Here is a 14,656-nt window from a genome sequence, read left to right as displayed (position 1 = left end):
TAACTTTCTTTCAAAGATGAAGTATCAAAACGCCTTATAGGTGCCCCTTTTCACTTTCAGTAGCACACAGCTTCAAGAAATACACTAAAATATTGTATTACTTCAAACAGGTCAAAATTAACTAGGATACATGCTAACATGAGAGAATGTTAGTAGATTGCAGTTGTCGACATTTTAACACCCTGCCACTGCAAAATTGACTTAGTATCCTGTAGTACAAGTGAAGCAGTGAAGAATTTCCTTCATCTTGTCTTGTGTTGGTAGGTACCGTGCAACACAATACTGTTCACTCTCTGAAGAAAGCTATTTACTGAGTTACCAGCATGGCTTCTGTAAGAGAAAATGCACAGGTACTTGTGACAGCAATGACTTTCAACTGCAAATCAAAATAACTTTTATTTAGCTTCTGATAGATAAGGGTAGTCCAAATACCAATTTCACGCCAGCAATCTTGCCTAGCTATCCACAATTTCTTTGAAAAGTAGATTAGAAACAGCCATTTGGCATAATTCTAAGAACATGTTGAGAATTGATGTGATCAAGATTGATGCAAATAATCTATCACTTTGTGATACCCAAATTATAATTTGTGCAGTCATCTGGAGCAGCGTGGCCTTAGCATTACCCACCAAAGATGATGTTTGTGATTTCAAGAGGAAAAAAATCCCATTACTTTCATTAGTAGCAGCACTGTTTGGGTTGTTTTTTTTTTAATCTTCAGAGATGGGCTTTTTTTCTGAGTTGCCTGAAGATTCATTTTCTACAGCCTGCATTGTTACAGAAAGTGAAACTCTTCGGGTCTTTTTTTTATCAGGGTTCAGAATTCCCATAATAGAGGAGGATCCCTGCAGACAAACCATCTATATTTCAGTAAGCTGCTTTGACAAGTTGTCTGAGGGCTCTCTGGATCAACCTCAGCTTATACGTTAGTTTTTGTTTTAATGGTGAGGCACAGAAAGACAAGCTTGTTCAAGAACACAAACTAGGAAAAATGCAAATAAAGAATTTCCACACTGCTACACTTAGTAGCAACTAAATTCTGTGGGTCTAGCTATAATCCAGTGCCTCTTTGCTTTTAATCCTTTTGATGTTGACCTCTGATACAGAGAATAAAAGAGCAGTGGTACCCCCAGACCTGCTTGGCTTTATCTTTCCCAATTCAGATCACCAACCATTAAACTTGGGAACAAGAGAATTGCTCCGACAAAATACAACCTATGTCTGTTCCTATTACTGCATCTGGACCTTCTCTGCAGGAATGGCATGGAAACCTGAGGCTCCAGCAAAACTGACCTGTCCATTTGTAGTTGTAAGGAGAGCATCCTTCCTAGTCCTCAGCAGGTATGTAGCATCCCAAAACAAGTTATGAGAGTGTCCCTCTAGCCAGCCAAGGTAGACTCTATTTGCAGCACCACACAGCCATTTATAAGCATGAGATACATTGCCATCTCCTGGTCTACTGTTTAAGGAGTTTGGAGAAGTCAAAAAAGTTATGCCCATGAGCCAGACCATTTTATCAACTTGTATAGACACCAAAGGGGTAGTATTTTATCATCTGGGGAGACGATTATTTGACCACCACACGGAGAGAAGAAACAACAAAAAACACCAACTCGAGCCTCTTACCTAGTTATGCTGTTTACTGAATCAAAATAATTTACTTTAGGATGAAGGCTTTTTCCCCACTAGGTTTTTAACTGCATTTTCCTCTAATTCCGATAGATGGCAACATTGACTACCTGCACGTTTCTGACATGGCAGCAGCTTCACTACATCTGATCCACGATCTCTGCTGAAGCTGCCAGTCACTGGTAAGACAGAAAGCAATTATTGCAGTCTGTATGTTAAAACCAACCCAAATACAAATGGAAGTTCCAAAGTATTTTATTGTAGCCCTTGCACAGCTGATGTGCCCTCTAGAGGGATGGACTAAGCATGATCCCAAAGACAGCATAGGACGGGAGAGAATCACAAACCCTGGAGAATGTGTTCATTTTACAAGATCCTTCATATACTTCCAGCCTTCCACAGTGTATTCACAGGCCCTGGTAGGAGCTACAGACAAGGCAGACATGACTGTCTGTACTCCTGCAAGGAAAGCAGAGAAGAATTATCCCAAGAACAGCAACATTCAAGCCAAATTTCCTAACATTATTCCAATATTGTACATCTCTGAACACAGGAGAGAAAGATCTAGTTGCCCCCAAAGCTTTCAAACATACTGAGGCCTGAATGATCCTCAGTTCCACAGCTTTCTGTCTTAATAGCATTTGTGACACAGAGAAACGCCAACTTCAGGACCAGTGTAAAGGGTAGACAATTACAAGACCAAAACAAAAAGCTAAGTTCCATTTTATTTCTAGCCTTGCCACAGACTCCATGGGTGATGCTGGACATATGTCCTTGGTTTAGCTGGGATAGAGTTAATTTTTACATGAAGCTGGAAGGGGACAGAGCCACAATAGCTGACCAAAACTAGCCCTATTCGATATCATATGATGTCATGCTCAGTATATAAACTGTGGGGAGGAGGCATCACAGCTTAGGAACATGCTGGGCCCAGGGTTCTGGGTGGTGGGCAATTGCAATGTACATTTCTCACTTTGTATATGCTTGTATTATAGTTGTTACTATTTCTTCTCTTCTTGTGTTGTTCTATTAAACTGTCCTTATTTCAATCCAGAAGTTTTCCGTTTTCTTCTGATTCTCCTCCCCATCCCACTGTGGAGGGGCGAATGACTGAGTGGCTGTGTAGTAGTTAGTTGTTGGCTGGGCTTAAACCACAGTATGTCCCAGTACTTGTGGACCTTGTTTCCCCACAGTTACATGAAGACTTTTTGCTACACCATAAAAAGCTGTAAATTAACTTACTAGGTATTCATAACATGCTTTGACGTTCAAACAAAGTCTCTAAAAGTCTAGTAATAATGGGAATACTCATCCCTTCTGAAAAGTCAGAGGCTGAGTTCAGACATACTAGCATCTTTAACCAAGGGTTCACCTTTCTTAAGAAGTTGTCAGCATTTATTTTTACGCTCTAGTTTCTCTGATCAACACCAGTGCTGATGAACTCACTGGTGCACCAGCTCCTCTGGTTAGAAAAGGTAGATGGGTTTATGGGCACACATCTTCCTCCTTATTTCATAGTTGGAACAAGAAGAAATTAAGCCCAAAGTCACCCAGTAAAACCTGGAGCCATATACACTTCCTTAGTCCAAGTCCCAGTGCTCCTTCCACCAGACTGTAATATCGATGACCTCCTTCTTCATCATTCAGTTTAGGAGGACAGTACTGAAAGCAAACTGGTATAAGCTCTTGGCCCCTTGCCCCATTCACAGTTTGGTGGCAAGTAATTTTACCTTTATTCCAGGAATCCGAAGGGGAAAAGTCAAATTTTGGAGTGGCTGGAAGCTAGAGAGAGACAGAACATCAGCACTTGAAGGGTTTCACTTATAACAAGATTTACATCACCTTGGGGAAGCCTGTTGACTTTAGACCTCAAAGATACTTAGATGCTTATTCTGTAAGTTTCAAAAGGGATCAGGCATAAGGCCTAGGGCTGGGACTTTGCTCTCTCCCCCAGTATAAAGTAGGAGCAGAAGGTAGCACTTGTCATTTGATAGTACTGAAAAATAATCTCCATAGCTGACTTCTTTATCTATTAGTTTAGAACATTCCCTAATATGAAAAATGCTTTTCAAACATTCAGCAAAGGCTTCTCCTGTTCTGAGGATTTTAAAACCTAAGAATTACGCAGAGAGAAGGGCCTCTTCAGGCAATTTATATTCAACTTGACAAACTGGCAGCAGCTTGAGAAATTGTGACAATTTTTAAAAGCATGTGTGACCTTTCAAAAGAAGCTTAGGAATACCAGTACATAGCGAAATGTCTCCCAGGGCATGCTTGCAATCCTCTCCTTGGGGCTAGTTACCCATTCTCTTTTGATATATCTGTGAACAATGTCTCTCCCCTGAACTTAAAATGTTATCCTCCTTCAATTTCAATCCTCTTCAAAATACTCTCAATGTGAAATCCAGTTTCAACAGCAAAACTCCTGCCAGTATCACTGGAACCAGAGTATCATCCCAATGTTCTTTTCTCCTAATTCAAAGAATGACTATGTCATCTGTGCAGTCCTTACCTCCCAGCCTATGTAACTTGTCCACTCTTGGATAGCTGGAGGCAATGCTGCTTGAGCTTTTCTGAGGGCTTCAGCACCTTGTGTGCCACTGCCCAGCAGACCCTGATCATATGCCACATATACAGCTGCTCCTGCCAGGCTTCCTTTGATGACAAACCTGAAAGAATCAAAAGCAGCAAGAGTTCACATTATGACCATCAGTACATCTCTCTCAGTAGGTTGCAACCATCAAAGGGAGGGTATTGATAAAGAAACCTGAGGGTCATCTATAGTCCACTGTAATGTCTTACTGCAGATAAAAAGCAGCAGAAAAATATCTAGCTATTTTCCTATTAGGCCAACTAATCCCTGTAAGCCCCTTGATGCTATATACCCATTCATATTTTGTCAGTAACAGTTTTCATGAAGAAATGAGAAAATGTCAAACACCTCTGACTATGTGCCACTTTCTAAAGTCTGAGAATCACTAGCATATACCTTTAACAGAAGGAACTAAGGGATTTTGCAATAAGACATCCATCTTAATAATGTGGTTCTTGCTGTCTTGTTAAGAAGTAATCTGATCAATTTGACAGACATCAATATCTTGTTAAGCATTCCTGCATTGTTAAGAAGTAATCTGATCAATTTGACAGACATCAATATCTTGTTAAGCATTCCCGCATTGCCTAAGTTTTTAAAGTTTCCTAGTAGACTGCATGGTGCAAACACTAGTTTTTCAGCTGTAGTGTCAACCTGCAAAATGGAAGACAGCATGACAGCATTTGACCTTTATTTATTTTTTCATTACAGGTAAGAGATGTGGGGAGGCTGCCTTTTTCAAATTCACAGGGAAGAGAGCTGCTTCTCCTTTAAAAGCTACTGTACACTTAGGGGAAAAAAAAACAACAACCAGCAACTTGCCAGACGGCAGTACTGCAGTAGTAGAATATATGACAGATACAGTCGTTGAGAGAAGCAAGAGAATCAATATTTAAATCCATGCATTGGCAACTATTTTGGGTAAAAGGGCTTTCTTTCTTAAAGATTTACTAGTTATTCCCAAAAGCACCGTTCCACATCTCTCTTCGAGTGGGCTTTATGTCCTGGTCTGAAGGCGTTCCCTCAGCAAACACACACCCTTGGGCTGCCGGCTGGAGACCAAGCCCGGGGCGGGGGCAGCCGAGGCCAAGGGCGCAGAGCTGCAAGGCCAGAGCGCCCGGCCGGGGCCCGCCTCCGCCCCCCGCCTGGTTGCCACGGCCCCTCTGGGGGGCTCCGCTGCTCGGCCCGGTGCTCCCTATGCCGCTCGCATATGGGTCGGTCGAGCTCCGCAGGGCAGGTCGTGGCGGGAGCGAGCGGGGCGAGCCGAGCTGGGGGCGGGCAGGGCCGCCTGCCCCGGCCCGTCCGGGGGATCCCTCCGCGACCAGAGCTGCTCCCGCGTCCTCGGGCGCGTCTTCCCGCCTTTTGCGGTAATGTCCCCGATACCGGTGTTTCGTTCTGTATCATAACGTGCCGGCAGACGGTATCTTCCCGCCAGTTGTACTAGGTTCAATAAGTCCAAGTGCCAGGTCCTGCATTTCGGTCACAACAACCCCAGGCAATACTACAGGCTGAAGGAAAAGTGGCTGCTGAGCTGCCCCAGTGGAAAAGGACCTGGGGGTGCTGGTTGACAGGCAGATTAACATGAGCCAGTGTGTGCCCAGGTGGCCAAGAAGGCCAACAGCATCTTGACCTGCATTAGGAATAATGTGGCCAGCAGGAGTAGGGAAGTGATCGTGCCCCTGTTCTTGGCACTGGTGAGGCTGCACCTTGAGTGCTGTGTTCAGTTCTGGGCCCCTCACTATGGGAAGGACATTGCAATGCTGGAGCATGTCCAGAGGAGACCTACCAAGCTGGGGAAGGGCCTAGAGAACAAGTCATATGAGGAGCAACTGAGGGAACTGGGGATCTTTAGTTCAGAGAAGCAGAGGCTAAGGTTAGACCTCATTGCCCTCCACAACTATGAAAGGAGGTGTGCTGTGTTCAGTTCTGGGCCCCTCACTATGGGAAGGACATTGCAATGCTGGAGCATGTCCAGAGGAGACCTACCAAGCTGGGGAAGGGCCTAGAGAACAAGTCATATGAGGAGCAACTGAGGGAACTGGGGATCTTTAGTTCAGAGAAGCAGAGGCTAAGGTTAGACCTCATTGCCCTCCACAACTATGAAAGGAGGTTGCAGGGAGGCGGGAGTTCGCCTCTTCTCCCAAGTAAATAATGACAGGACCAGAGGAAATGGCCTGAGGTTGTGGCAGCAAAGGTTCAGATTGAATACTGGTGGATACTGGGAAGAATTTCTGTACTGAAGTAGTGATCAGGCACTGGAACAGCCTGCCCAGGGAGGTGCTTGAGTCACTATCCTTGGAGGTATTCAAGAAGCGTGTAGATGTGGCACTTCAGAGCATGCTCTAGTGGCCAGGGTTGTGGTTCTAGTTTTTTTGTGGGTGTTTTTTGGTGAAGTGTGTGTGGCTGTTTGTGTTTATTTGGTTTGTTGGGGTTTTTTTCTTGTGTTGATGGTTGGACTCTGTCATCTCAGAGGTCCTTTCCAACCTTGATGATTCTGTGATTGGCATGGAACATGAGCATGCAGAACCCTGTGGTAGTCAGTCTTCACATTAAAAAACTACTCCAAGGATTGCCTTTCTTTGAGTGATCTCTGACTTTTTCCTTCCAGAGGCAAAGTGCACCTAACTGCTTCTGCTCCTGCACTTGCCATCGTCCAGGGGGGTTCCACACACATGCAGGAGGTTTTCTACCCATGGTGGCTTCAGCATGTGTGCTGCCTCCGGATTTTGTTCCCCAAAGACCAGGACCAGGTTTTAAAAGTTACTATAATTACAGCAGACTAACGTTAAAGAGATGCCTAGTCTCAGTCTCCTCCTCGCATCCTACATCCCTTCTAATCACATTATCCCCATTCCACTAATTGTCCCATTCAACCATTGGTGTCAAGCAGGAGCAGAGTAGCAGTGGTGGCAAAGTAACCTTACCTCTTTTCAGGAGAATCTTTTGGTCTCTCACTCCCATCCTGCTTTAGCCTGTCAGTCAGAGCTCTTTCCCACTGTTCACTGTCTTAGCCCTCCACCCATCTTCCCTGCTTCAGCCTCACCTGTCTGCTTTTACTGCCGCATCTTCTTTCAGCTCTGGCTGTGTCTGTATAGAATATCCTGGAATGTCTGCTCCACTGCTTCATTATTTTGTGGATTCTGTGAATGTTCTTGCTTCCTATAAATGGAATTTTAATCTCTATTTTAATTAAGCTTTTTTAATGTGTTGGTATTGCATGTTGATACTTCTTCTGTGAAGGACAGATGCTGGCCTGGCTTCTGTGAGCACAGGCCTCTTGGTAGACATTTGGTGATTGCACCTGTTAAATAGGTTCTTCCTTACTGTAAATGCCAAGATGGGTTCATGATTCCTGCACTGAACAGCAGAAAGAATGTAGAGAGCATTCTTCCCTACCACATTAATTCATACGGATATGTGTTGTGGCTTTAAGTTCGAGCAGCTAAAGGAAAAAAAAAAACAAAACAAATCTGCTTAAATCTTTCTGTGCTGGGAATGGATAAAAGATCCTATGTGGGCTACTTGGTGTGTGAGGATGATTATTGTGTTGCTCTTGTCCGCAATGCATGAATCCTGAAAGAATTTTAAGTAGCTTTGAAAGCTGAGTATTTGAAAGCTGAACATTTTGTAGAATGGATTTTATTGGAAGAGCCAGGTATTGCTTTAAAAAAAAAAACAACAAACAAAAAAACCAACAACACCAAAAAAACAGTCTTGTTGAAGAGAAACAGAACTAAAATGGAGTGCACAGAGCCTTGCCAATTGTAAGCTTTCTTCAATTATAGCTGGTCTTTTCAAAGTTGGGGGGGGGGGGGGTAGCGGGGAAGGCAGGTTGATGGAGAGAGGCGATTTCCTGAGAAAGGGTCACTGCATGCCCTTCTTCTCTCCTCTGTCAACAGCTAGGTGCTAGACTTAAGTGCATGCTTGTTCCACGCTAAACATAAAAACTTGTGTGCCTGCAAGAGATGTCACTGCAGCTTGAATTCTCATTCTTATTGCTGGTAATGTTGTCACAAGTACATTCATAATTTTTTTCATTGCAAGTACATTTTTTCAGCATAGAAACAGGCATCAGCTCTGTGTTTTCCTTCCTCTTTCCTTGCCATGGACTGGATTTTTGACATGACAAAGCTTTCTATGGAGCTGTGTGGAAATAAGAACATACCACAATTCACACTGGGGTTTGAACTCTCGCAGTCTAAAATACACACCTGCTTGCTCTTTGACAGTTTCCCATATACGTCTTGGCTCAGTCACTGCAGATCTGTGTTGGTGTAGAGACAAGAAGGCGTCAAAAATTGAGGTAGTCCTAGATTTCAGTCTCTGCTTATATTCTGCTTTTCTGCAGTACCATTACATAGGTGTTTCAAAGCAAAAGAAAGTCCCAGGGAAACTCGTGCTTTCCTAGAAGGGGGCCTGAACCATGGCAAATGGTTCTCTACGGACCCAAGGCATGTTCCTCATCTTCAGGGCAGCTTTCCTGGTTCTGTGCCTAGGCTAGGCTCTGGCTCATGATTGATTTGGTTTTTAGCAAGGTCTTGTTGAGAGAACTAGTTTTGTTCTCTTGGGTGTGAGTAGAGTATACGGGAGTTCTTAAAAGACGTATCTGCACACAAGCTGTGACTGGTTTGTTTAGTGCGCTGGGAGATTGGCTGCTGAACTTATTTCTTGCAATTTGGCTAACACAATAAACTTGCTGAAGACTGGAATAAAAATCCACAGACAGCCACCTTAGAGACACAGAGAGACTGTCTGTTCAGAGTTAAGACAAGGTTTTATTCTGCAGGTCTCAGGCTCTACCATCCACCACCCCAGCCCCATGAAATGCTTTTTAACTTACTGCACAGATGAACTGCTGAATGGAAACAGACTTTCCTCGTGCCAGGCCTTTGATGGTGCAACTAACACATGAAGTAAAACCCCAGTTACTCAGCAAGTAAAATTTTTATTAAATAAATTTAAGATTTTTTTTTTTAACCAGAGTGAAGAACTCGACATTAATGAAGCTTATATCGCACCTGTAACATTGTACAGTCACATCAGTAACTGTGATGGAAGAAACTGTAAATACTTGTTTAAACCAGCTTGACCTACAATTTCCAAAGTCTTTTGTTTACCACTTTACATTTGTTGGTCCTTTTTTTGTTGTTGTTTTGTTCAAAATTAGAATAAGTTTAAACTTCATGAAGTTGTAGCAGAAATAAAGTACATTATACAAATCACATACATAATAGATGTTAAGTATAAAAATGGTATTTACAATAAGTAAACATGGACTATAGAAACACACAGACTTGCACAGTCATTCTTCTCTCACGTACTCTGAGCATCAGATACAGAGGGGAGGTTGAGGTGTGAAGCTACTTGAACTGTGCCACGAACATCTGAACAAAGGGAAACTGGAGAAGGATCAGAATTGGCTGAGGTTCTTTCAAATCCCCATATCTGGGATTTAGTATCAGTTGCATCAACTTTTCCCCACCAACCCCTCTGTTCACGTTTCACACACACACACACACACGGGAATGTTCTTGGTACCGTCTCAAATCCTGGAATATTGTAACTAATAATGCAGAAGGTTGGGGGCCGGGGGAGTAGGGTTTTTTTGTTATTTTTTCTTCCATTCCTTATTTTGGTAGAAACTTAGAGAATGGTTCAAGCTTTGAATTATGTTCTGTGCTTAATATGTATATGTATAATAGCTGTATCTATATATGCTGCATAAAAGCATAATCTGTCCCTTGGAGAGGGTGGTGAGGAAAGAACAAAATGACAATGCTCATTCATCATACTGCCCTTGTGTCTGCTTTGGAAAGCTTTGCAGAGAGTGTAAGAGACAAGTCCTCTTGCTAAATTCAGATGGAGAAAATGTCCCCTTTTGTCTGGGAACTGGAACTGCCCACTAACCGGCTTTATGCTACTTCTGACATAGGGAAGCAGTGCATTGCCCCTGGAAGGCTTCTGTCACTTTGTTTTGGAGTTTGCATCTGTTCAGTTTCTCATACTTTGTCTTGATCAAGAAATGCTCCATTACCATAAGGAGCTATGAAACACAGATCTGTGCCAAGTGTGGGGAGGCAGTACAGTTCCTGTAGATAAAGGGATTGGTTTCCTGTGCTTTCAGCCTAATTGAGGAGTGTTCAGGATAGGCTTTGGCACCAAATTCCAGGAGCTTTGTCTGCGGAAGCCCTTGGAAAAGTTAAGATTGAGAGCTCTTGAGATCCTTAGCCAGGCTGGGGCTGAGGTTGGTGGATGAGTGACTTGAGCTGAACAGCTGGCTGTGCCCTAATTCTGGAGGTATGTAGGTCTCTTTCTCCTTGCTTCTTGCTAATGTTGAGCAGAGAGATGCACACTCTCTCCCTTGCTCTTTGTCCATTCAAGCATCCTCTCAAAATGTTCAGGCCTATCTGCAATGCTTGCTGAGAAGACATTATTGCAAATGTAAACCCTTAACTTTCAATCCCTCTTGCAAGGAGTCAGTCTCTGAATGGACAAGTTTGGTCCTGTGAGCCACTTAAAAAAAATAGAGACTGTATATATATTTATATTTATCTATGTAAGGTCCAGGAGACAGGGCAGAAGGAAGGGACGGAGCGGGGGACGGAGCTAAGTTTCCATACATCACTGCAGTAACCTAGAGAACACACGAGTGGGTTTTCTTGGTTCATGTACTCCAGGCATAGCCTGAGAGAAAAAGCTTCAGGTCCCCAAGGGCTGCTGGTTTTCTGGTCCCTTTTCCATAGCAGCAAATATGTGAGTCCATCGTGGCAAGAATCTTCCTGCTGGGCAGATACTGAGCCTTCTCTTTAATTTCATATTTTGGGGAGGAGAGCAGAAGGAGGATGGAGTGGGTAGGTGGGGAGCAGAGGAAGGAAAGGGGTGGTGTCAAAAGAGTTGATAAATTTACTGGCCACTCTGTAAATCAACCTGAAGCAGAAATTCTTCCTCTGGACTTTCCCTTCACCTGAATAGAAAGGAAGGAGGGATGGAATTGGGAGATTAGGAGGACATCTATGCAGACCTCAGGCTTTGAGTTGCTGTTGCTTAAACATGGAGAAAGATGATCCTAATTAGAAGGGACCCAAGATCAGCCCTCCCTTGCTCCCAGTCTGTTAGCTGGTAGGAGGTAGCTCTTTGACAGCCAGCTTTCAGGACAGGTAGCTCTTCTGTGGCCCTTCAAGGTCACACCTTTTATCTGCTTTTCTGTGATCCTTGTGAATAATTGTCCCTTCTTGGGAAATCATGCTCTGTAGACTAATTTCAGGGCACATGTAACAATTGAAAACAAAACTGTTGATTTTTAAAACTTTTTAGGAAGATGAATGTTTTTGGGGAGGGGTCAGAAAGTAGAGTGAAACCTTGCTTAAGACCAGGTAATTTGAACCCATCTGCTAGTCAAGGCCCTAAGTACACTAACAGGCCTTAATGGTCTTGACCAGCCTCACCTGCAGCTTCTGTCCCACACTCTGCCCATAGGCCCAGGAATCTCATGACAGCTCAGGCTTATGCCCTCAGTCCTTGTCTGATCTATATCACAGAAGTACCAGTTTCCACCTATCCATGGACCTGTAGCCAGGCCTTGCTGCTCCATGACACTGGCCAGCACTGTGCAGTGATGGTGCCAGCTTTACCTGTGCTGCAGAAGTGACTCCTGTTTGCTCACTGCTGTCAGTAGGGATGGTTAGCATCCTTGGGTCGTTTTAACTGGACCTTCAAACGCTTCATGCCAACCTGGAAGCCATTCATGGCCTGGATAGCAGTCTGTGCACTGGATGGGTTGTCAAAGCTTACAAAACCTGGAGGACAGGACACAGGCTTGGATAATAACACCACTGCTGGTACCAACCCCAATGCACGAGTGTCCCCATTAGCCCTCATGCTTCCCTTGCCTGCTGTCATCAGCACTCACCAAAACACTTGCTTTGGTTGGTGGCACGATCCATGAATACCTTGGAAGAAATTATATTCCCAAAGGGCAGGAACATCTGCATCAATTCATTGTCTCCAAACTCCTGAGGGAGATGGTAGATGAAAAGATTGCAGCCTTCAGGACCTGCAGGCATGGGGACAATGGGGAGGGACAAAACAGAGAGCCCCCAAAGGAAAGGGGAAGAGAAACGGGCTCAATTCAGAGCACAGCACTGGTAGAGAACCCCAGCGTTGCCTCCTTCTGTCTTGACCTACCCTTGATTGTTTCTCGGTCACTGGTCCACAAAGGGTTCTGGGGACTCTCTATGAGAGCTGGGAGGCAATATGCAAAGCTAGAGTTTCTGGAGAGCAGATTCACATCTTGCCCAGTTCCCACATGGTGTGCTGGACACAACTCTGTGAATGGCTGGGTGATGTTTTGCTGGAAGATGACAGTTCCTTGTTCATAGTTATCCCAGTACTAGGAGTTCTCTGCCCACAGCTATGGAGCAGTTGCCCTCAGGTCGTAAACTACAACCCCAATTGGAAATCTGCTGGATTGCCACATAGCCTATTTATGGGCTATGTAGTCCTGCCCACTCCTTCACTTGCTCTCTGTGAACCTGATGAGCAAAAGGAGCTGTTCCCCTTCTGACACCTGCTGTACAAAGCAGGAACAGAGGATGCTTTGCTTCCAAATTCTGTCCAGGCCAATTTTTAAATAAGCTGAAAAACAAACTCATGAGGCTAGGAATGCTGAAGAGAGAGGAGAGTGCGTCAGAGTCTGGTTTGACTGGTACCAGTGTGGTTCTGGCATCAGTAAAGATGGAGAGGAAGAGCTCTTTTAGCAAGCATCCTCAGAACCCTTCCAGTCCACTCACTGCAGAGACATGGTTCATTCTGTAACCCAGCTCCAATATTAAAGATTAGACAAAGATTTGTAGTGTCTCCTCCCTTTTGGTTCTGTGGTGCAGAAGATGATCTGCACAAATGCCACACTACTGGCCCCTGGCCAGACACAATTCCCACTCTGATCCTTACCTTCTCGCTGCTGCTGCTGCAGAATGGGAGGTGGCTGAGGGACGGTCTGGGCAATGGGGGTGATGGTGGTGGTTGGATATACAGCTGTATTCCAAGGAGACAGAACAACTGTTTACCTGAGGATCCTGTCAGTCACAGGAGGGCCTGAGGGAGACAAGGGAAGCTGGTACCTGCATATTGCTGAACTCCTGTGAAAGCTGGATGCAAAGACTCTGCTACTGAAGGGCTCTGGGCTGCAGAGAAGAACATACAAGCACAGCAAAGACAATCACTCCTGTATTCTCTCTCTCTCTCTCTCCCCTCACCACACCACCCCCCACCTCCACCAAAGTGAGTCTCAGTGCTTGGCTGGTAAGGAGCTAGAAAAAGTATTATGTGTGGGGAGTCCACAAAAGAGGATCTAATTGCAGTTCCTGAGGTCTCTGGATGTCGTCTTTTCCTGCTTTCCGTACCTGAGTATGGCACAAGGCCATTGGTGTAAACTGTTTCCAAGGTTGGATGCCCATTTGGGAATGGTACCACTCCAGTGAATCCATTTGAAATGGGTGCTACCAGCCCTGGCATGGCTGCTGTTCCCAGGAGAGGTGGTGAATGTAGACCTGTAGAGTAAGGAGAGGACATCTCATGACCGTCAAGGTCCCACAAAGCCTGCACTCTCTCCTTCCATCTACCTGGCAAGACTACTGTGTATGAAGGTGTTATCCCTTCTAGGTGGCATATGGAGGTTTGTACAGCACCTAGCATGATACAGCCTTGACAGGTGTTCAAAACCAATATGCATTATTGCTGATATTATTACCATGGGATGATGACAAGGAATAATAGCACTGCTGTAGTCAAGAGTCAGGTGCAATCCTGGGAACTTGGTCATTCTTTACAATAACAAAGGCAAAAACTGCAGCAGAGGCACAGCAATAGGGCAAGAAAATATGTACTGAACATGTGAGGGTGTCAGGGAGGTTGCAGGAGTTTGCACAGAACTAGGGACTGCTGTCCTCAGAGTTTGTGTTGATAGAAAAGAGTGGCCTAATCCAGATGCTGTGCGTGGGGGGATGTGGGAACTGTTTTACCTGTATGAGCACCATGCTGAGTGCTGGGGCAGGAGGTTTGTTGGTAGTGACAGACTTGACGGCTCCTGGTCCATACTAGGCCCTCACCTGACGTTGGTGCAAGTGGAGTGGCTGGTAGCCCGTTGAGACTCACAGCACCGATCTGTTGGATGTGGCAAGGAGAGAAGGCGACGCCTGGGCTCAGGTAGCTGCCATGGGAGGTGGAGAGAACCGTCGTCTGCTGCTGCATCAGCTACAAGGCAGGACCAATGCCGTCAGGGCCCAGCACTGCCCCGGGCTTTGTGCCGCTCTGGGCCTTGCGCTGCCCAGATGCCTCGCTCTTCTCAGGGCCACGTTCGGTTCCGCCCGCTCGCCCCAGGCCTCTCGCTCCTGAGGGCCACTCGCCACCAGTGCCCCAGCGCCGCCCGCTCTGCCT

General features: G+C 45.0%; 2 protein-coding genes across 3 annotated transcripts in view; both read right to left on the bottom strand.

Annotated features, from left to right (window-relative positions):
* Window positions 1-1,990: 1,990 nt before the first annotated feature.
* LOC104397512 (chromosome unknown open reading frame, human C19orf70) lies at window positions 1,991-4,321 on the bottom strand (the record flags this gene model as incomplete). The annotated part of the gene is made up of 3 exons (XM_010007478.1): window positions 1,991-2,088; window positions 3,360-3,411; window positions 4,142-4,321. Coding segments are annotated over 3 exons (330 nt in total), but the record flags the coding sequence as incomplete, so codon positions are not given.
* Window positions 4,322-11,890: 7,569 nt separating this feature from the next.
* The window catches only part of CELF5 (CUGBP, Elav-like family member 5), a 26,656-nt gene continuing 23,890 nt past the window's right edge, over window positions 11,891-14,656 (bottom strand). The window contains exons 7-12 of one of the 2 annotated variants that reach the window (XM_010007467.1): window positions 14,329-14,473; window positions 13,624-13,770; window positions 13,327-13,404; window positions 13,172-13,255; window positions 12,193-12,275; window positions 11,891-12,019 (exon numbers count right to left, since the gene is read on the bottom strand). In XM_010007467.1, the coding sequence (XP_010005769.1) occupies window positions 11,891-12,019; window positions 12,193-12,275; window positions 13,172-13,255; window positions 13,327-13,404; window positions 13,624-13,770; window positions 14,329-14,473 (666 nt within the window). Of the gene's footprint in view, window positions 12,020-12,131; window positions 12,276-13,171; window positions 13,256-13,326; window positions 13,405-13,623; window positions 13,771-14,328; window positions 14,474-14,656 lie in introns of both variants that reach the window. The other variant, XM_010007466.1, reaches the window with a different exon arrangement.

Source organism: Chaetura pelagica, unplaced genomic scaffold, assembly GCF_000747805.2.
Source record: "Chaetura pelagica isolate M959 unplaced genomic scaffold, ChaPel_1.0 scaffold522, whole genome shotgun sequence".
NCBI lineage: Eukaryota > Metazoa > Chordata > Aves > Apodiformes > Apodidae > Chaetura > Chaetura pelagica.
This window is presented reverse-complemented; position numbering and strand designations above follow the sequence as displayed.